Below are 20,746 nucleotides of genomic sequence, written 5' to 3' on the forward strand. Positions count from 1 at the left end.
ACACTCTGCTCCTCTAATACCAGTCTACTTTCTGTACCTTGATCTCTTCTGTCTCACTGCCGACCCCGTGCTCCTGTTCTCCTTCAGGCCTGGAACTCACTTCTCCGGCATATCCGACACTCCATTGTTCCATCCATCTTCAAAACCCTAGTAAAATCACATCTCCTCCAAGAGGCCCTCCCGCCCTGAATTCTCTGCATCAACTCTGAACTTGGCCACGTATCCCTTAAGCACTTTTATACTCACCCCAGCCCACAGTACTTCTGTAAATATTCTTGTACTCTACTATTTTCCTGATGTCTCTCTCCTCTTGTAAACTATAAACTCCTTGTAGGCAGGGGTTGGGTCTACCAACTCCCTTGTTTTTACTTTCCCAAGAGCTTAGTAAAGTAAGCACTCACCATTTTTTGATTGAAGACATGACACAGATTTCTAGTGGAACTGAGTGTGTTATCTGTAGCCATTTCTGTGACTTCAGTGTGGGTGTTGAGGAAAGTTCAGTATGTCACAGCCCAGCTAAGACTTCTAAAATGCCATCCGTCTCCTGACTCCACAAATATGTGCCTGACTGGGAAGGGGAGGGATCTAGATGCTATTTTGAGCCTCCAGCACCTTTCTTTCGTGAGCAGTCTTTTGCTGTCATGGGTGATTAGGCAGAACTGGTTCACTTGGCTCTATTTTTAGCTCTTCCAGAACTGGTTCTAGTCCCAGTTTTTACCCATAGGAATGCAGAAAATTTTAAAGTAGTTAAACTGTATTTCAAAATTTAAATTGTAATGAGCCTAGGTAGCTTAGTGAGAGGGAATAAGTCTGGAATTCAGGAGATCTGGGTTCTAATTTTTGTTGTAGGACCTTGAGCACCATATTTCTCCACTCTGCCTCAGTTTCCTAGTTTCCTCCTCTGTAATATGGGAAGAAGATAGACACTCTCCACAGCCCTTAGATTGTGAGCCCCATGTGGGACAGTGACTGTGTCTGATTTAATTACCTGTTTCCATCCCTGCACTGGGCATAGTGCTATGGTACATATGAAGTGCTTAATATAATAATGACAACTGTCATAATTTGCAGCAATTATAAGCATAATTCTTTTGACTAGAAATATATATTCAAAGAACTAGACATTTTATTATACTTGTTTTTTATGGTATTTTTAAAAGCCTGCTATGTGACAAACACTGTTCTTTGCGCCGGGGTAGAAGCAAGTTAATAAGGTCGGTCCCAGTCCTGGTTTTTTGGGGGCTCACAGGCTAAATAGGAGGGAGAACAGGAGAACTGAGGCACTAAGAAGTTTAGTGACCTGACTCAGGTCACACAGCAGGCATTTGACAGATCTGGGATTAGAACCTATGTCCTCTGGCTCCCAGACCCATGCTCTTCCCACTACGCCATATTAGGCCAAGTGGAAAGACTTCAGGAATCAGAGAACCTGGGTTCTAATCTTGGATCTGCCACTTTCCTACTGTGTGACCTTTGGAAGTCACTTATGTTTTGGTGCCTCAGTTTTCCTATCTGTAAAATGGGGATTAAATCCTACTCGCTTCTGTTTAGACTGTGAACCCCTCGTGAGACAGGGACTGTGCCCAACCAGATTATCTTGTATCTACCTGAATGCTTAGAACAGAGTTTGACAGATAATAAGCTCTTAAAAATAATTTCTACTACTATTAATACAATTAATGAAGTGGCTTCTAGATCTTTTTAGCTAAAATAATGTTGAATGTCTTAGTTTTTGTGTTTAGGTCTTTTTAGCTAAAGTAATGTTGAACATCTTGGTTTTTATGATTAAATTGTTTTTCTGCACTGCAGAAAAGTCCAACCAAAATTCATGCTCTTATATTAGCCTTTTTCCATTCCTAACTAGAACTGTGTTTGATGAGGCTAGACAATTTTCAAGTCCTCTTTCTCTATGTTTTAAATAAAGGTTGAATGTTTTCTCTTCAGCAGTCAGAGAATATTCTGTAGTTCTAGTTTTAACTGATGTGCTGTGTGTTTTTTTAAAATCAGTATCCTCTTACTGATGGTGTAGATTTAATGAAACAAAATTTAGAATTCTGAAGCAGAATTAGAGCAGTGTTTCTGTTGTTGAGAAAACACATAACATGGGCTTTGCAGGGGTAAGCAAAGCCCTACTGAGAGCTCACCTCCTCCAGGAGGCCTTCCCAGCCTGAGTCCCACTTTTCCCTCTGCTCCTCCTCCCCTCCTCTCCTTCCCTCCCCCAGCTTCTCCTCTTCCCCTTTCCCCTCCCCTCAGCACTGTGCTCATTTGTATATTTGTATATATTATTTATTACCCTATTTATTTTGTTAATGAGGTGGCTATCTCCTTGATTGTATTTATCTTGATGATGTCATCTTGTTTTGTTCTGTTTTGCTTTGCTGTCTGTCTTCCCCTTTAAGCCTGTGAGCCCGTTATTGGGCAGGGATTGTCTTTATCTGTTGCCGAATTGTACATTCCAATCGCCTAGTACAATGCTCTGCACATAGTAAACGCTCAATAAATAGTAGTGAATAATTGAATGCTTTATTGGTAGCTCCCCTTGCTCTCTTACTATCAAAATATTGGGCAGCACACTCTTTTGGAGTTTGAATGTGTTTTTATAGTGGGGACATGGACCTTTAATGACTTATTTATTTTTCCTCCTAAACAATCTTTTGACACAAATGAGAGAACTGGTTACCTTAGACTTCTCTTCATGTATGCAGCTGCTATGGTAAGAGAAAAGATGAGTTAGTGTAAAAGTAGTTGTGACCTGGGCTTGACATTACACAGTTTGATTAATCATGGAGATACCAAGCATGAGTGTATATATACATAAATCAGAGTAGGCCTAAGGGAAATCAGGTAGTGGTTTTCAAAGAAAATCAGGGATTGTACCTAAAGTATAATTTGTATATTGTATGTCCTTTTCTATTTCCTTTTTTTTTCTTTTAGTTTTCTTGGATTTGGGAAAACTCCAAATCCATGACAGTGTATTGAGAATGTATTTGAAATGCTATTAATGGCAGGCAGACACCTGGGTTTTCTTAAGTCAAATGGAAACACTGTGGCCTACTGGAAAGAGCAAGGGAATGGGAGTCAGAAGACTTGGGTTCTATTGCTGGCTCTGTCGCTTTTCTACTCTGTGGCTTAGAGTCAGTCACTTAACTCCTCTGTTCTTTACTTACTTCATATGAAAAATGGGGATTAAATCCTCTTCCCTCTGACCTAGACTATGAGCCTCATCCGGGACAGGGACTGTGTCCCACTTTATTTCCTTGAATCTACCCCAGTGCTTACTACTGTTCCTGGCACATAGAAAGCACTTTATAAATATTGTTAAAAAAATGGTGGGGCAAGCAACAAAAAGAGTTAGATAATCTTGGTGGGGTAGTCAGTTATAATCAGTTTATAGAGTGCTGATAATTTTTCAAGTCTTGGAGATTGTTGTGGAGCAATCTGTTCTGATGCTTATGAATATGTTACTTATGGAGACATATAATTTATTTTTACACTAGCCAAAAACCCAAAAACAGTGTATATAATTCTCATTTGTGTGAACATTTTATAATATTTTATTACTAGCTTCTCAATTGATTTACAAATGAGTCCTTCAGCTCTTTCTACATTTCTCAATGTCATAGCAAGCATTTATATTAACCAATAATAACAATTGCAGTATAAGTTAAGAACTTATTATGTGCAATGCACTATGCTAAGTGCTGGTAGTCCCAAAATAGTCAAATTGGACTCAGTCCCTTTCCCACATAGGAGTGAGAACAGGCATTTAATCCCCATTTTGCAGCTGAGGAATATGAAGCACAGATAAATTAAATGATTCGCCCAAGGTCACAAAGCAAGCAAGAGGCAGAGCAGGAATTAGAACCCAATTCTCCTGACTCACGATCTTATGCTCTTTCCACTAGGCCTATGAACTGTGCAGAGGTTTGGGTACAGAAGTGCACATGGGACCACCTGATTACCCTGTATCTACCCCAGTGCTTAGAACAGTGCTCTGTACATAGTAAGCACTTAACAAATACCAACATTATTATTATCTCTCTGAGTCCGTTGTTGGGCAGGGATTGTCTCTACCTGTTGCTGATTGTACATTCCAATAAATATGATTGAATGAATGAATCTCTCCTTGTTTTAAGACCTTCCACTGACTCACCGTGCCTCTCGATGTCAGATTAAAAACACTACACAATTGGCTTCAAGCCTCAGCCTTTTGGCTCCACCTTCCCTATTCGTTATCTTCACCCACTATTACTCAACCCCTTATCTTTGCACCTACAAAGCCAAACTTTTAGCTGTACTTCTCTCTTGACTCTTCTGCCTCCATGACCTCACTCGTGATGCCTATCCAACTTGGAACTTCCACCTACTGCTCACCAAACAGACCACATCTCTCCCACATTTAGATCTTTCATAAATTCTCACGTTCTCCAATAAACTTTCCTTGATTAATTTCCCAGAACTCTGAGCCATTACACTCACCTTTATCTGTCCACTCGATTTATTTAGTCCATGTTATAATTTTTTTTGTTTGTATCCCACTTTAGTGTATAAACTCCTTTTGGACTGGGGACAGACTTCTTGGTTATTCTGTCCTTCCCCAGCACGTAGTAAAATGTATCTCACTAAGTCCATACTCAATAAATTCTTCTAGAAGGGATTGTCAGTCATACATTGGTCTTACTAGTTACATCCTCCCTCCCCGCAGTAGATAAATAGATAGATATACTGGCTAAACCTATTACTGCAATTATAATGCTGTGAATTGGATTATCAGTTTCAGTTAGAATGAAATACTTGCTTTCAACTTTCTTTTAAATCTGCATGCCTTACTTTCTATCTGTGATTTAGACTGTGACCTCCATGTGGAACAGGGACTTTATCTGACTTAAGTAACTTGTACCTACCCCAATTTATTTAACTTTTTCTATTAATTGAAAATATAAAAAAGATAAATTAGTTTTGCAGAAAACATTGCTTGGTTTATAATGGATGATTAATTATATTGAGCACTTTTTGTGTCCATGTTTTTCAGGCTCAAACCATGAATTACGTCGGACAGTTAGCAGGCCAAGTATTTGTTACTGTGAAGGAACTCTACAAGGGATTAAATCCGGCTACGTTATCTGGATGCATCGATATAATTGTTGTGCGGCAGCCAAATGGCAATCTCCAGTGCTCCCCATTTCATGTCCGTTTTGGGAAAATGGGGGTGCTACGTTCCAGAGAGAAAGTGGTAAGATAGTAACAATCAGAATATATGGTTTGCAGATATATTTAGGTGGCTTTTTGGTGTGTATCAAAACAATAGTGTAATTTTCATACTGACAATCCTATAGCAAATGTACTTTGAACACCCCAGTGTGATGTACAATTTGGAATTTATCTACTGTAATCGACTCTATGATTTTATTATTAAAGTATTTCCTTATATTGTTTTCTTGGGAATGTATTAGTCCTGATTAATAATCAATTAATTTCAGACAAAACAATCATGTTCGACTGCTTGCTTAGCTACATTAAAATGATAAATCATATGTCTCATTCACTTGTTTGATAAAGTCAGTATACTTTTTTCTTGAAAATATTTTTATCCTCAAGGTGGACATAGAAATTAATGGGGAATCTGTCAATTTGCACATGAAACTCGGAGATAATGGAGAAGCATTTTTTGTTCAAGAAACAGATAATAATCAGGTAAGGCTTGCCATTGATTCTGTTAGACATTGACCATGATTCAGCACTCCAAATAGTAGTTCTGTGGCAAAGACTGTAGACTGTGCAATAAGGAAAATGAAGCTTTGATCTTCCGAGTCCTGTGCTGTATCTCCTTTACCTCATAATGACTCAATCGTATTTATTGAGTGCTTTCTGTGAGCAGAGCACTATACTACGGACCTGGGAGAGTACACTGGAACGGAGTTAGTAGACAAGTTCCCTGCTCATAGCAAGCTTATAAATCCAGTGGAAATTGCTCAGATTTTTCAGCCAAGGACTCCTTTTGACAAAACCTGAACTTGGTAGAGTTAAATGAACTCTTGCTCCAAGTTTCCATTTTAATTATGCCCCGTAGCTAGTGATTCTTCACCTTTACGGTATCCCCAGGTTTTAATTTTATTTCAAGTCTCCCATTTTTTTCTTAATGGAATTAAGTGCTTACTGTGTGTCCAACACTAGCACTGGGGTAGATACGAGTTACTTAGGTCAGACAAAGTCTCTGTCCTGCATGGGGCTCACAGTCGAAGTAGGAAGGAGAACAGGTATTTCATCCCCATTTTACAGTTGAGGAAACTGAGGCACAGAGAAGTGAAAGTAACTTGCCCAACATTACACAGCAAAGAATTGGCAAAGCTGGGATTAGAACCCATGTCGTCTTTCTCCCAGGTCCATGATCTTTCCACTAGGCTATGCTGCTTCTCTAAGCCTGTCCAAGCCTGTAAATGAATTTGTTAAATGCTTATATGTTCCTAAGAGCTGAGGTAGATACAGAATAATCCAGGTTGGACACAGTCCCTGTCCCACATGGGACTCACAGTCTAAGTAGGAGTTCCAATAGGTATTGAATCTTCATTTTACAGATGAGGTAAATGAGGCACAGAGAAGTCAAGTGACCTGCCCAAGTTCACACAGCAGAAAGGTGGAGCTGGGATTTGGTCCAGGTCTGGATCTGGCCATGAGATATAGTATGGTGGGGGACTCCGGCCTGGTCTCCAGTGCCAGAGAGGCCGGTTCAATCCTGGTCATTTGGGTGCACCTTGAGATAGTATCAGCAAATAGTGACCTTAATCAGAATCCCCTATCCCTGCCACGAGAATCCCTGAAACTTCCATGGAGCTGGAGAAAGGGGGCAGATGCGCCCTGTGGCCAAATCTTAGCCTACCTGCCAGTTCTTTTTTTTAATGGTATTTTTTAAGCACTTACTATGTGCCAGGCATTGTACTAAGTGCTGGAGTAGATATGTTACTCAGATTGGACATAGTCTATGTCTCACATGAGTCTCATAGTTTTAATGCCGATACAGATGAAGTAACTGAGACACAGAGAAGTTAAATGACTTGCTTAAGATCTCAGAGCAGACAGGAGGCTGAGCTGGGATTAGAATCTGGTCCTTCTGACTTCCAGACCCGTGCTCTATTCACTAGGCCATGCTGCAACTCAAAGAGTTTTTGCTCCTTGTTCCACTATTATCCACTATTATTGTTCCAGATTATCCACTATCACTTATTCCTTCACACTCCACAAATGTTAGCCCAGGGAACAGTTTTTTTTTGGTTTCCATGAACTCTTCAAAAGCTGAAAGTGAAAACTACATTAGTGCTTAAGAAAATATGTCCTACTGGATGCTGGACCTGAATTTTACATACTCCTCACAGCTTTTGCTGCACTGTGGGCAATGCGCAAGTGGAGAGCCATAGTCTACATAGTCTACATAGGAGGCAGTGTAGCTTAGTGGAAAGAGCACAGGCTTGAGAGTCAGAGGACCTCTGCTACTTGTCTGCCTTGTGACCTCGTCAAGTCACTTAGCTTCTCTGCACCTCCATTTCCTTAACTGTACTCAGCGTTTGGGAGAGTACAATACAATAGAGTTGGTAGTCATGATCCCTGCCCATAAGTAGAGAAGCAGCATGACTCAGTGGAAAGAGCCCGGGTTTGGGAGTCAGAGGTCATGGGTTTGAATCCCGGCTTTGCCACTTGTCAGCTGTGTGACTGTGGGCAAGTCACTTCACTTCTCTGTGCCTCATTTACCTCATCTGTAAAATGGGGATTAACTGTGAGCCTCACTTGGGACAACCTGCTTACCCTGTATCTACCCCACCACTTAGACCAGTGCTCTGCACATAGTAAGCGCTTAACAAATACCAACATTATTATTATTATTATAAGTAAGCTTACAGTCTAGTTGGGGGCTTCCAGTCTACCCACTTCCAAACTTGTCAGATTGCAATAGTGAAATGAGAGATTTTGCCTTTTTAGAATATCGAAACCAATTAAGTTTCAGGAAGGAGCAAGCCTTCTTTTAAGATTTCCAAGGTTATACTGGATTCAATAAGATGTAAATATTTCTTTGTAAATTTCATATTCTTTTAGGAAAGAATTCCATCACATCTAGCAACATCACCTATTCTGTCAGAAGGAGCTGCACTAATGGAATCACAACTGAAAAGGAACTCTGTAGACAGATTGAGAAACCTAGACCCTTCTGGATCCACACAGATTCCAATTGCAACCCAGGCTCCAAGTGAGAATCCCACGGGTTGCGGCTCAGTAAAGAAAAGAAGGAAAAGGAGAAGAAAAACCAAGCTAGACAATTTAAAAAGGGAAGACAATGTGAACACCTCAGAAGATGATGATATGTTTCCTATTGAAATGAGTTCTGATGAGGAAAGTGAGCCTCTGGACAATACAAAATGTGTACAAATGTAAGATACCAGGAATGAATTTGTCATCATAATTGGGGGATTTATCTATCGCCTTTTTCCTGCAGAGGAATATGAGTCAGTGTTCATTATGTACACTTAATTTTGTCAGGTAGTTCAAAAAAATCTAAACTTCAATATACATTTTGATATTTTGAGGTTTATTTTTCAAAGCACACAAAGCAAAAAATATGGTTAATTTTATCCATGTCTCCTTTATTATTTCATAAAAGAAACTTATTCACATTTCCCTATTTTCATTCAGCTCTTGCTACCTATGTATGAGTGAGGTGAAATTTTAAATTAACTTCATTTTTCAGGTGAGGAAATGGACAGGGGTTGAGTCATTTATCTAAAATCATCAAGAGATAATCTGAATTAGGATTCAATGTAATGCCACCTAGTGGTTCTTTTCACTGTATCAACACTTCCAATAAATTTGATCGCTCTAGGCAATTGTTTGGTGTTCTAGGATAATTTTTAGGGCATTTTTAATATCACTTTGGAGACAAACATAAAAAATGCTGCATAATTTGGTATGAGAATAATGTAACAAATTTGAAATTATTTAATTTTATTCCTCTTTGTCAGTTCTAGATAGTGAGGTACATAACTGACAAGGAGGAATAAAATTAAATAAATTAATAAATTAAAATCTCACTATCTAGAAGTTTTCGTGTTCTTTCTTACTAAGTATTAAAGCAAAAGAATTGTTTGAATTTTCATTTTGAATTTTCATTATTGTCAGGACTCCTATACATGATGCATCTGCCTATCTGGGTGAAGTTTCTGAGATTAAGACCTCCCCGCTCACTACTTATCCCCAATCCGCATCATACCCCAATTCAGAAGGAGAATGGTCACCAATTCAAAGGTAAGTGTGTATATGAAACATTTTTGAATGTCTCCAAGTAGTTTCTTTATATAGTGTCAATAGACCAGGATGTATGTCAGTTTTGAGACAGAAGGTTATTGGATGATTTCCTCCCACACTTTTATCCAGTTTCTCAAGAATACCAGTATAGAATCTTGAAGCATCTAGTTTTGAGTGAGGAGTTTAGCATGCTGAATCCAAAATATTCCTTTTTTTAAAGGTGATTGCACCTTAAAGATACCTTGAATATTCTTCCTGACCTCTGTTTGAGCAGCTTGCCTTGCTCAGTTTAAACACTACTGTAATTGAGACACCTAAATGATTGAGATGAAAGAAAATTGCAAAAAAAATAAATCATTCTTAAAGTGGGATAAAGGGACTGGAGGTAAGCGAGACAAATCATCAGTGAGAACAGTCCAGGAGAAATCTTCCATCAACTGGCTGAAAGCCATAGGCCATTTCAGTACCAAGTAGTGAATGTTGATGTTTGACTTTTCCCACTGAGAAAATAATTACCACACTGCTACATTCCAGCCTTGGACTAATTTTTAAAGGATGGATCAGTGTACATTAGCTTGTTGAATTAACAGAATACTGGTGGGTTTAGTTTGGTCAAAGAATTAAAGGAACTGAAAACGTGACCTGGTCCAGAAATATGTTGGGGTGGAAGAAGGCACTGTGATCTTGATCAAACAGATAGATGAATGAGGAGACAAATAGGCCTTTCCATATCTCCTTTTTCTTAAGTCTCTGATGATCTCCTTCACCCTTGACTGTTTAGCAGACCTATCAGTCTTAAATGTGTTATTTTACTGATGCTCTATCTCTCAGAAAGTATTTGCCTCGTTTTCCCCTTTTAAGTGCTGAAACAAACTTCATTTGGGATTTCTAGTGGAGATATCAGTGTTATTTGCATGGACACCCATTATGCCTCAATAGTGCAAACCAAAATGGCTCATCATCCAAATTCCAAAAATGTTCATGTTCTCCTTTAAAATGCCTGGTGGCATGTTTAAGCAGTTTGCATGAAAGTCCACTTAAATTAAATGATGTGCCTTTTCTTTCTTTTACTACATTCTATGGTATCTAGTAAGCCCGTTGGTTGTACAGTGATACCCCCTCATCTTCTGGTGGCGGTAGAAGGTGGTCTTTCTAGGTCTTGCCCTTCACAGTCTTCTCTTTTTCCGGCTTCACAAAGGTAGAGGAACTGTTTTTCTATTTTGGATATTTATGTATACATATACATATATATATATATAATATGTATATGTATATATACATATATATATACTTAATTCTGTAACAAATTAATTGATTGCAAATTTGGTTTAACTTAAATAACTACTTTAACCACTAACCAAATCACTCATGAATTATCCATGAAGAAAATTTTCCCTTTAATGCAGTACATTAATAGATTTGATTTACCCCAGATTATGATCATCACTAAGTAGCAATTATGATGCTTTTCTGGCTCTGTATATAAATTTTAGAAGGATTGAGTTTTAGTTTGGAAATATGATCCTTGATCTCAGAATCATATTGATAAAAGGCAGACACCTCTAGCTCAGGTCCTCCCCTGTACTTGAAATGAAAAATGACATCAGGGTTAAAGCTTCTGGGATGGAGAATACTGATGTTTTGGGCAGTAATGGGAACATTAGGAACAGGGAAAGATTTAAGTTTGAAGTCGAATTCAGATTTGAACGTATTGGATTTAAGGTAGTGGGCTATGGATCAGTAAAGGTAGCCCCTACGATTTGTATTAATCAGTAGTATTTTTGATTGCCTATTGTGTGTGGAGAATTAATACAATCAAATCAGTTGATATGATCCCTGCCTTTAAGGATCTTACCATCTAGTTGCTGTGGCAGACATTTACAGGAATTACAGTTAGAAAGGAGGAGAAGGAGATTTCTATATTAGTACTTAAATAATAGGCTCTATAAGACATGAACAAAAGTACTACCTGAGGTTCTGGGTAGATAAATGCTAAGATAATAATAATAATGGTATTTATTAAGTGCTTACTATGTGCCAAGCACTGTCCTAAGCGCTGGGGGAGATGCAAGGTAATCAGGTTGTCCCACATGGGGCTCACAGTCTTAATCCCCATTTTACAGATGAGGTAACTGAGGCACAGAGAAGTCAAGGGACTTGCTCCAAATCACTCAGCTAATAAGTGGCAGAGCTGGGATTAGGACCCACGATCTCTGTCTCCCAAGCCCATGCTCTTTCCACTAAGCCATGCTGCTTCTCAGATGACATTGATATGCTTAACTAAGCGCTTGAGAGAGTACAATATATAAAAATAGACACATTCCCTGCCCAAAGTGAGCTTATAGTCCAGAAGACAGAGTGGAATCAAGAAAAATGTAGAAATGAGGGATAGTGGTCCTGTCCATCATTGAAGTGAATTCATTCATCCAGTCATATTTACTGAGTGTTTATTTTGTGCAGAGCACTGTACCAAGTGCCTGGAAAGTGAGAAGCAGCGTGGCTCACTGGAAAGAGCACGGGCTTTGGAGTCAGAGGTCATGGGTTCGAACCCCGGCTCTGCCACTTGCCAGCTGTGTGACTTTGGGCAAGTCACTTAACTTCTCGGTGCCTCAGTTCCCTCATCTGTAAAATGGGGATTAAGACTGTGAGCCCCACGTGGGACAACCTGATTCCCCTATATCTACCCCAGCGCTTAGAACAGTGCTCGGCACATAGTAAGCGCTTAACAAATACCAACATTATTATTATTAAAGAGAGACAATCCCTGCCCACAAAGGGCTTACAGTCTAGAGGGAATAAGTATGATTGAATGAATGAATGTTGTCAATGGAGGTGGTTAAGTGGAGGAAAAAATTTGAGAGGGAAGATGAGAGGTACAGTTTCGCACACATTTAGCTTTAGGTTCTAGGATATCCAATCAATATCTAGGTTATCTAGGTTTAAGATATCCAGTCAATCAGTCAACCAGTGCTATTTATTAAGTGCTCACTTACTGAGTGCCAAAGACTGTGGTGATGTCCTGGATGCAAGAGAAAATGTGAGTTTGCAAAAAGAGTGAGGTCAGGGCAAAAGGGGCAGATTTGGAAGTCACTCTTGTACTGTGGTAGATGAAACCATGAACTCCCCAAGTTTAAGAGAAGAATTAGAGATTGTGTCAGTAAAACCAAAGTTAGTGTGTTCAGGGTTGAAGGTAGTCAAAATTTTGAGGCGAATTAGAAGAGTAGAGTCCTTTTGATTTGGCAAGAGGGTGATCATTTGTGAATTTGGGGAGAGCACTTTAATTTTATTATATAGAGTTATTCTCACATTTTAAAATTATCTTTATATATTATTATCAGAGTTGTCCAATAGCTCATCATTGCATACATTTTAGTTTAAAAAAATTATAGCAACCAGAGGCAATTCATCTCATCATTTCATAGCACAGTAGCCACCTAAAATATGACTATTACAAGTTTTTTCATCTATTTGCAAAATAATTAGGTTGAATTCTACTTTTTCATTTGGTAATCACTTACTATGTGTACACTGTTCTAAGCACTGGTGAAGGTACAAGTTAATTAGGTTCAGCATAGTCCCTGTCCCACATGGGGCTCAGTCTAAATAGGAAGCAAAATAGGAATCCACATTTTATAGTTGACGAGACTAAGGCACAGAGAAGTTAAGTGACTTGCCCAGGGTCCCACAGCAAGCAGTTTGGCAGAGCCAGGATTAGAAACCAGGTCCTTCTGGCTCCCAGGCCCACACTTTCTCAACTAGGCCACGCTGCTACTCGTGCAGAAAAATAGACTGTGCTTTTAAAATTATATTTTATGAGGTATATTCTCATTCAAATCAGTGAAATTATAAACCTCTTTAAATTTTAATAAATGACTAACCTTTCCTTTTCCTCTGTATCCTTTTTGTCTGTTGGCTAATTTTTGCCTGGATCTTGTGAAGTTTACTTTTATAAGTATAACTTGGATCCATATTATACGTGCAAACCCATAAACAAATGTTCTTGCATTTAAATTTTACATACTCTTTGTGATCAGTTGAAAAAGTCTCTAGCTACCAAAGCAAGACTTTCTCCTTATTTTTGTTTCTCAAAGTTGGCAATATTCAGTCCCTTTGGTTTCCAAGGTGTGATAATACTTCCATTTGGAAATTCTCTTCTTAAAGGAAAAAGAATTTGCCATTCCAGTTCAGTGTAAATTTCACTTTAGGGAAATGAAAGATCGAGATAAATATATTTGGGGAGGAAACAATTTATCTTGCAAAATCAGGTACTTAAAATTTTATCTGAATCACATTAAAGTCTGCTTTCTAAAAATGCTTTATGATCTTTCTGGATACATTTGTTAGATTGAAATATGCAGAGCAGCTATAAATGTAGAGCATATCATCAATCATTGGTTCTTATTGAATACTTACTGTGCGTAGAGCACTGTACTAAGCTCTCAGAAGAGTACAATGCAATAATGATTGTGGTATTTGTTTAGTGCTTACTGTGTGCCAGGCACAGTACTAAGCACTGGAGTGGATACAAGTAAATCATATTGGACACAGTCTCTGTCCATCTGGGGTCACAGGCTCAATCCCCATTTGATAGATGAGGTAACTGAGGCACAGGGAAGTGATGTGACTTGCCTAAGGTCACACAGCACACAGGTGGCAGAGTAGGAATTAGGATTTATGACCTTCTCACTCCCAGACCTGTGCTCTATCCACTACACCAAGCTGCTTCCCATCTTCCTTGCCCACAGCGAACTTACAGTCTAGAAATATAGATATATTATGATGTAGATATATCTATATTTTGTACATGTAGTTAATTCACTTAATAACTGCCCACCCGTAAACATACAAAAGTCAATACAATGTAAATAATTATAAAACATTTAAAATTGTAAAAATGCCAAAGGCATTGATGTATTTATATCATGCTTTTTTATTTCTTCAAAGTATCTCATTTTATTTTTCCAACATCCCTCAGAAGCTTAGAGAGGCAAGCATTACTGTCCCCATTTTGTAGATGAGAAAACTGATGCTAAGTGATTGCCTATGGTCACACGGCGGCCGGCGGCACAGCTGGAACTAGACTCCTGCTCTCCTGACTTCCAGCCGATTCCCGTTTCCAAAAGACCATGCTGCCTCATGGGAAAGATGCAGGTAAATTTAATTTTTCCTCTTTAATGAAAGACTTGCTTTCTCTTCAGTCCCTTGTGCTCCCGGCCCTCCACTCCGAAAAGTGATTCGGAATTGGTCAGCAAGCCTTTGGAGCGAGGAATGCAGAAGAACAATCCGGAGATGCACTGGCCTTGGGGAGAACTGCCTCAAGCTGCAAAGGTAAAGCTATTTACTCTGGGCCTTTTTGGTTAAGAGGACCATGAGGTTTCCTTTTACCTTTCCCTGCACAACCCTGCCTCCACAAAATACTCACCCCTGGACATGGTACTTACAGTATCCTAGCACTTCATTCCATATTCATTATTATTATAGTGTACATGTAATAATAATAAAGATAGTTGTGGAATTTGTGAGGCACTTACTGTGTGCCAAGCACTCTACCAAGCGCAGAGGTAGATGCAGTATATGCAAATCAGACACATTCCCTATTTCACATAGGGCTCATGGTCTAAGGGGTAGGAAGAACAAGTATTGAATCCCCATTTTACAGATGAATATCCTGAGGCATAGAGAAGTTAAATGACTTGCCCAAGGTTACAGCAGACAAGTGGCAGAGGTAGCCTTACAACTCAGGTCCTCAGAATGCTAGGCCCGTGCACATAACCAACAAGTTACCCTGCTTCTTCAGGGCATGCTGCTATCTATCTTACATTTACTTCTCACCAGTAAAATTAACTCAAAATCAAGTGTAAACAGTACAGTTGGATTTACTACTATAAGTGTGATCCAGTCACTAAGCAAACAGTGTGGCTTAGTGGAAAGAAGGCGGGCCTGAGAGTCACAGGACCTGGGTTCTTTCATTCATTCATTCAGTCGTATTTATTGAGTGCTTACTGTGTGCAAAGCACTGTACTAGGTGCGTGGAAAGTACAATTTGGCAAGAGATAGAGACAATCCCTACCCAACAATGGGCTCACAGTCTAGAAGCGGGGAGACAGACAACAAAAAAGTAGATAGGAATCAATTGCATTAAAAAAGATAAATAGAATATATTTCTATGTATAATGATGTATACACATCATTAATAAAATAAATAGAATAATAAATATGTACAAATATATACAAGTGCTGTGGGGCGGAGAAGGAGGTAGAACTGAGGGAGGGACTAGGGGCAATGGAGAGAGGAAGAGGAGGAGAGGAAAAGGAGGGCTCAGTCTGGGAAGCCTCCTGGAGGAGGTGAGCTTTCAGTAGGCTTTGAAGAGGGGAAGAGAGCTAGTTTGGCGGATGTAAGGAGGGAGGGCATTCCAGGCCAGAGGGAGGACGTGGGTCAGGGGTCCATGGCAAGACAGACGAGACGAGACACAGTGAAGAGGTGAGCGGCAGAGGAGCGGAGTGTGCAGGCTGGGATGTAGGAGAGAAGGGAGGTGAGGTAAAGAAAGGGCAAGGTGATGGAGAGCTTTGAAGCCAATAGTGAGGAGTGTTTGCTTGATACAGAAATTGATAGACAACCCCTGGAGATTTTTGAGGAAGAGGGTGATATGCCCAGAGTGTTTCTGTAATCCAGGCAGCAGAGTGAAGTATAGACTGAAGCGGGGAGAGACAGGAGTTTGGGAGGTCAGAAAGGAGGTTGATGCAGTAATCCAGTCAAGATATAATGAGTGATTGTACCAACAAGGTAGCGGTTTGGATGGAAAGGAAAGGGCAGATCTTGGTGATGTTGTGAAGGTGAAACCGGCAGGTTTTGGTGACGAATTGGATGTGTGGGGTGAATGAGAGAGCAGAGTCAAGGATGATACCGAGGTTGTGGGTTTTTGAGATGGGAAGGATGGTAGTGCTGTCCACAGTGATGGGAAAGTCAGGGAGAGGACAGGGTTTGGGAGGGAAGGTAAGGAGCTCAGTCTTAGACATGTTGAGTTTTAGGTGGCGGGCAGACATCCAGGTGGAGATGTCCTGAAGGCAGGAGGAGATATGAGCCTGGAGGGAGGCGGAGAGAACAGGAGGGGAGATGTAGATTTGGGTTTCATCTGTGTAGAGCTGATAGTTGAAGCCGTGGGAGCGAATGAGTTCACCAAGGGAATGAGTACAGATGGAGAACAGAAGGGGACCAAGAAATGACCCTTGAGGAACCCCTATTGTTAGGGGATGGGAGAGGGAGGAGAGGGAGCCTGCAAAGGAGACTGAGAATGAACGGCCAGAGAGATAAGAGGAGACCCAGGAGAGGACCAGAGTCTGTGAAGCCAAGTGTTCTAATCCTATCTCTACACTTGCCTGCTGTTTTACCCTGGGCTAATCACTTAACTTCTCTGTTCCTCAGTTTCCTGAACTAACTGTAAAATGTGTACAGCTGTTCTCTTTCATAATTAGACTGTGACACCCGGTGGGCAGGCACTGCATCCAATCTAATTAATTTGTGTCTATCCCAGCATATAAAACAGTGCTTGACACATAGTAAGTGCTTAACATATACCATAATTTTAAATAAAATGGTAAAATACTTAACCATGGAGACCACTTTCAGGGTTGAATACATCACCAAGTAGGCCCAACATGAAAACCTTGGAAATTGGGTACAGTAAAGGAAATGGAAAGTAAAGTTTTAATGTGATATAATGCTTAGCGTTTTATATGTAAATTGGTGAAGGGAAAAGGGACAGGGGCAGCTCTTAAAGAGGCTTGTGGGGAAATTGGTTTTGTGCTGATTAAAGGCAAAAAGAAACAGGAGAACATCTAAATGTGAGCCAAGTGAGGGGCAGGTACTATTTCCAATGTGATTATCTTGCACTTACCGTGGTACAGTGCTTGCCACATAGTAAGTGCTTAACAAGTACCATTATAATTATGTTGTGATTGAAGGTAAATAAGATTGTCCAAGGGAAACCTGAATACACTGTTATATTAACAAGATACTCTGCAGAGACATTACCATTCTGGTGATGAATTAAATCTCTATCCGTCATTACTCCCAAATGTAATTTTGCATATATTAAATGTAATTTCCCCTGCAAAATTCTGATCAAACATTTCCTTTGAAATACCATATCAGTTCAGCCAGAGGTAGTTTTTATTTTTAAGAAAACTTTCCAAGGTAAAAGCTATTGATATTATTATTTTGGACTAGTAGGGCACTTCCACTTTTTTCACTTATAAAAAGTTTTTGCTAAATAATAGAAGTGAAAGAAAGACAACTTTGCAGCAGTATGTATTTTCACTTCCTTTAGATTATTCTCATTATATATTTTCATTTATGGCTTCTGAGAAACGTTCTTGGAATATAAGCCATCAGGCTAAAAGTAATGAACTTCTTCAAAGATGAGCTCCACAGTGGTTTATCCCTACCTCTGAGTGTGAATCCATTATGGATCCTCAGATAATCAACTTTAATAATAATAATAATGTTGGTATTTGTTAAGCGCTTACTATGTGCCGAGCACTGTTCTAAGTGTTGGGGTAGACACAGGGGAATCAGGTTGTCCCACGTGGGGCTCACAGTCTTCATCCCCATTTTACAGATGAGGTAACTGAGGCACGGAGAAGTGAAGTGACTCACCCACAGTCACACAGCTGACAAGTGGCAGAGCTGGGATTCGAACTCATGACCTCTGACTTCAAAGCCTGTGCTCTTTCCACTGATCCATGCTGCTTCTCCAGTATTTGCCAGTATTCAACCTATTACCTGGGAGATATCATACTTCCATTGCACATTTCAAATGGATATTTAGTAGACGTTTAATTGTAAATGCAGAATCTGGTCTTCATCAATCAGTAATATTTACTGATCACTTTCTGTGCAAAGCTCAGGTACTCAGTCCTTGGGAGAATGTAACAGAGCAGATTAGTCCAAGGCCATTTTTGCTTGGTTTCCTTTTTAGCTTTGTGAAAATAGAGATGACTAATCATTTTATTAAATCTTTACCACAAAATTAATTTCTAGCATATATATCAGGTCAATCTTTGATAACTTGTCTTTTTGCCATTTGTTTCTCTCTCTCTTCCAATTTTGCCTAGACTATTTCTCTACATAAGGCAAAAGAATCTAGTTCAGTGAATATAAACCTTTCTGAAAATACTCACTTTCGGATCATTCAGAGTGAATCTTCAGAAAATTTGAGCGACCTGTCCCCTTCATCAACTTTGGGACCACCAGATGATATACCTTCAGAAGAACCCGGTCCTTCCCCAGGTCCAGATTTTATGACTGAAACAGATGTAGAGGCTTTAGGAGCAGCAGCACCACCAATACCTACAAATGAAGAACCAAAGCCACCCACAATTAACTTAAACCAACCAATGAGTAAGACAGATTCTCCTTCCCGGAAGAAAGGTGTGATGCTACCTCTCCCTAACCTTTAAGTAGAATTAAGTCTGACTTTAAGTAGAATTAAGGAATGCTTTGTGCTGGGTCATAGACTCAAAGGAAATATGCCACAGATGGATGTATAAAATACTCAATCAATGTGTGGTATTTATTGAGCTTTAGAGCACTGCATTAAGCCTTTGGGGAAGAACAGAGTACGGCATGTGATGATGGTCACATTAATTGCAAGATTTATTTATGGAAAAATTTTTATTGTTAAAGAATTTTCTGCCCATCTGGAGAAATCTGATATTGGCTTGACTTTTGATTTTCAAAATTCGTGTTGCTTAAAAGTTTTAACAAAATCTGCCTTATTATTGAGCAAATGATAGAAAGATTTGCTCTTGGTATATTTTGTCGCAATTTAATGTAGAAGGACTGATATCAGTTAGATTAGCCTTGTCAGATGGGATTTTCTTTGCTTGAATACTACCTTTATGATTGCCTTTTGATTGCCTTACAATTGCCTGATTGGTAAATGTTACATGAGAAGCTGATAGCTTTGTGGTAGACTGTAAACTTGTTGTGGGCAGGGAATGTATCTGTTCACTGTTGTATTGTACTCTCCCAGGTGCTTAATTAAGTGCTCCAAATACAGTAAATGCTCAATAAATATGATTGAATGAATGATTGACTCCATCATCCCTTTGCCAGTCCCCACCACAGCAAGAGTTGTGGAGGTAGAAAAGGTTTGAAATCCTGTATCCCAATCAGGTGGATCCTGGAGAGGCCTCTGAATGTAATATCCAATGCATTTGTCTTGCCGTTTGGGGTAATTCCTTATTTAGTCTTGGAATTTATTAGGCAACTTGAACATGCTGAAACATGTGCTAAGTACTGAGAGAGCTACAAGTTCACAAACCAGACATAGTCCATGTCCCGCTGTTTGGCAATTAAGTTTTCCTGCTCAGATTTAGGTCAGAAGAGGGTATTTTCCCATGGGAAATTCCTGCTAAGTACCCACCCCAAACCTTTTGTTCCATACAGGTCTAGCTTACCTGTCTAGGATATCCAGCTCTCATTGAATCTCTCTTTTCAGCATAGATATTTCTTCAAAGTACAGAGTGGCCTCCAAGAGTAGAATTGCATAAGCCAGGCTTGAGAAGGGATAAGTGCTTGGCTCATTGCTTTTTTCATGTCGTGTCTGACCTTACTCCTACTAGTGGGAAAGATTGGGCCGTGATAAACACAGGCATTATGGCTTTTATATTATACTCTGAAGCCAGGCTTTTTGCATACTGCTTTTCAGTGCCCAGAAAAGACTTAATTTGACTGTATGCAGTCAGAAACCTGGCTACGCCAGTGACTGAGCAATCGTCAAGGGGTAGTGCTAAGAAGGGGAGGGAGATGGTGCAAGTTGTCTCTTCTTTCAGCCACAAGAAAGTTTTGAAGGGAACAACTAGTAGTAGTAATAGTATTTATTAAGCACTTACTATGGGCAGAGAACTGTACTGAGCACTGGGAAAGAATACAAAGGTAGGAATTAGATATGATCTCTGTCCCTCAGGGGAATCCCAATCTAAAAATAAAGAGTGGTGACAGACTCATAAGAAGAGGAGAAAAAGAACACAAAGACAATCTAGAGATAAAAACAAAGATCAGTACTATACTGTGTGACTAGAGGAGCAGAATTTCAGCCTGAAATGGTGTGTGCACGTCTGGTCGTGGGAGTTAAGCTATAGCTGAATGCTCTCAGTCCTGCTCCACAGTTGACTGTTGCCCTATTTTAGAATCGTAAGTCAGCAAAAGTCAATCAATCAATCAGTGGTATTTATACAGTACATTGAACTAAGTGTGGGGAAAGTAAAATATGAAGAGTAGCCATGTTCTGTTCCCCCAAGTAGCTTGCATTCTTGCACTCTTGGAAGCTTCTCGTGAGCAGAAAACACGCCACTTCTTTGTTGTTTTAGCATATAGCACAGTGCATTGCACCAGAGGGTCCTCAATAAGTACTACTACTTCTTCAACAGAGGAAGGAGACATCATCCCTCTGCC

General features: G+C 39.6%; 1 protein-coding gene across 5 annotated transcripts in view; it reads left to right on the plus strand.

Annotated features, from left to right (window-relative positions):
* The window catches only part of LPIN1 (lipin 1), a 144,968-nt gene that overhangs the window by 78,765 nt on the left and 45,457 nt on the right, over positions 1-20,746 (plus strand). For 4 of the 5 annotated variants that reach the window (XM_029061186.2, XM_029061204.2, XM_029061210.2 and 1 more), the window contains exons 2-8: positions 5,033-5,233; positions 5,599-5,694; positions 8,086-8,417; positions 9,163-9,288; positions 10,379-10,486; positions 14,487-14,616; positions 18,403-18,718. In XM_029061186.2, coding sequence (XP_028917019.1) covers positions 5,042-5,233; positions 5,599-5,694; positions 8,086-8,417; positions 9,163-9,288; positions 10,379-10,486; positions 14,487-14,616; positions 18,403-18,718 — 1,300 coding nt within the window. In that variant the 5' untranslated portion in view covers positions 5,033-5,041. The remainder of the gene's footprint in view (positions 1-5,032; positions 5,234-5,598; positions 5,695-8,085; positions 8,418-9,162; positions 9,289-10,378; positions 10,487-14,486; positions 14,617-18,402; positions 18,719-20,746) is intronic. The other variant, XM_029061194.2, reaches the window with a different exon arrangement.

Source organism: Ornithorhynchus anatinus, chromosome 1 (assembly GCF_004115215.2).
Source record: "Ornithorhynchus anatinus isolate Pmale09 chromosome 1, mOrnAna1.pri.v4, whole genome shotgun sequence".
Classification (NCBI taxonomy): domain Eukaryota; kingdom Metazoa; phylum Chordata; class Mammalia; order Monotremata; family Ornithorhynchidae; genus Ornithorhynchus; species Ornithorhynchus anatinus.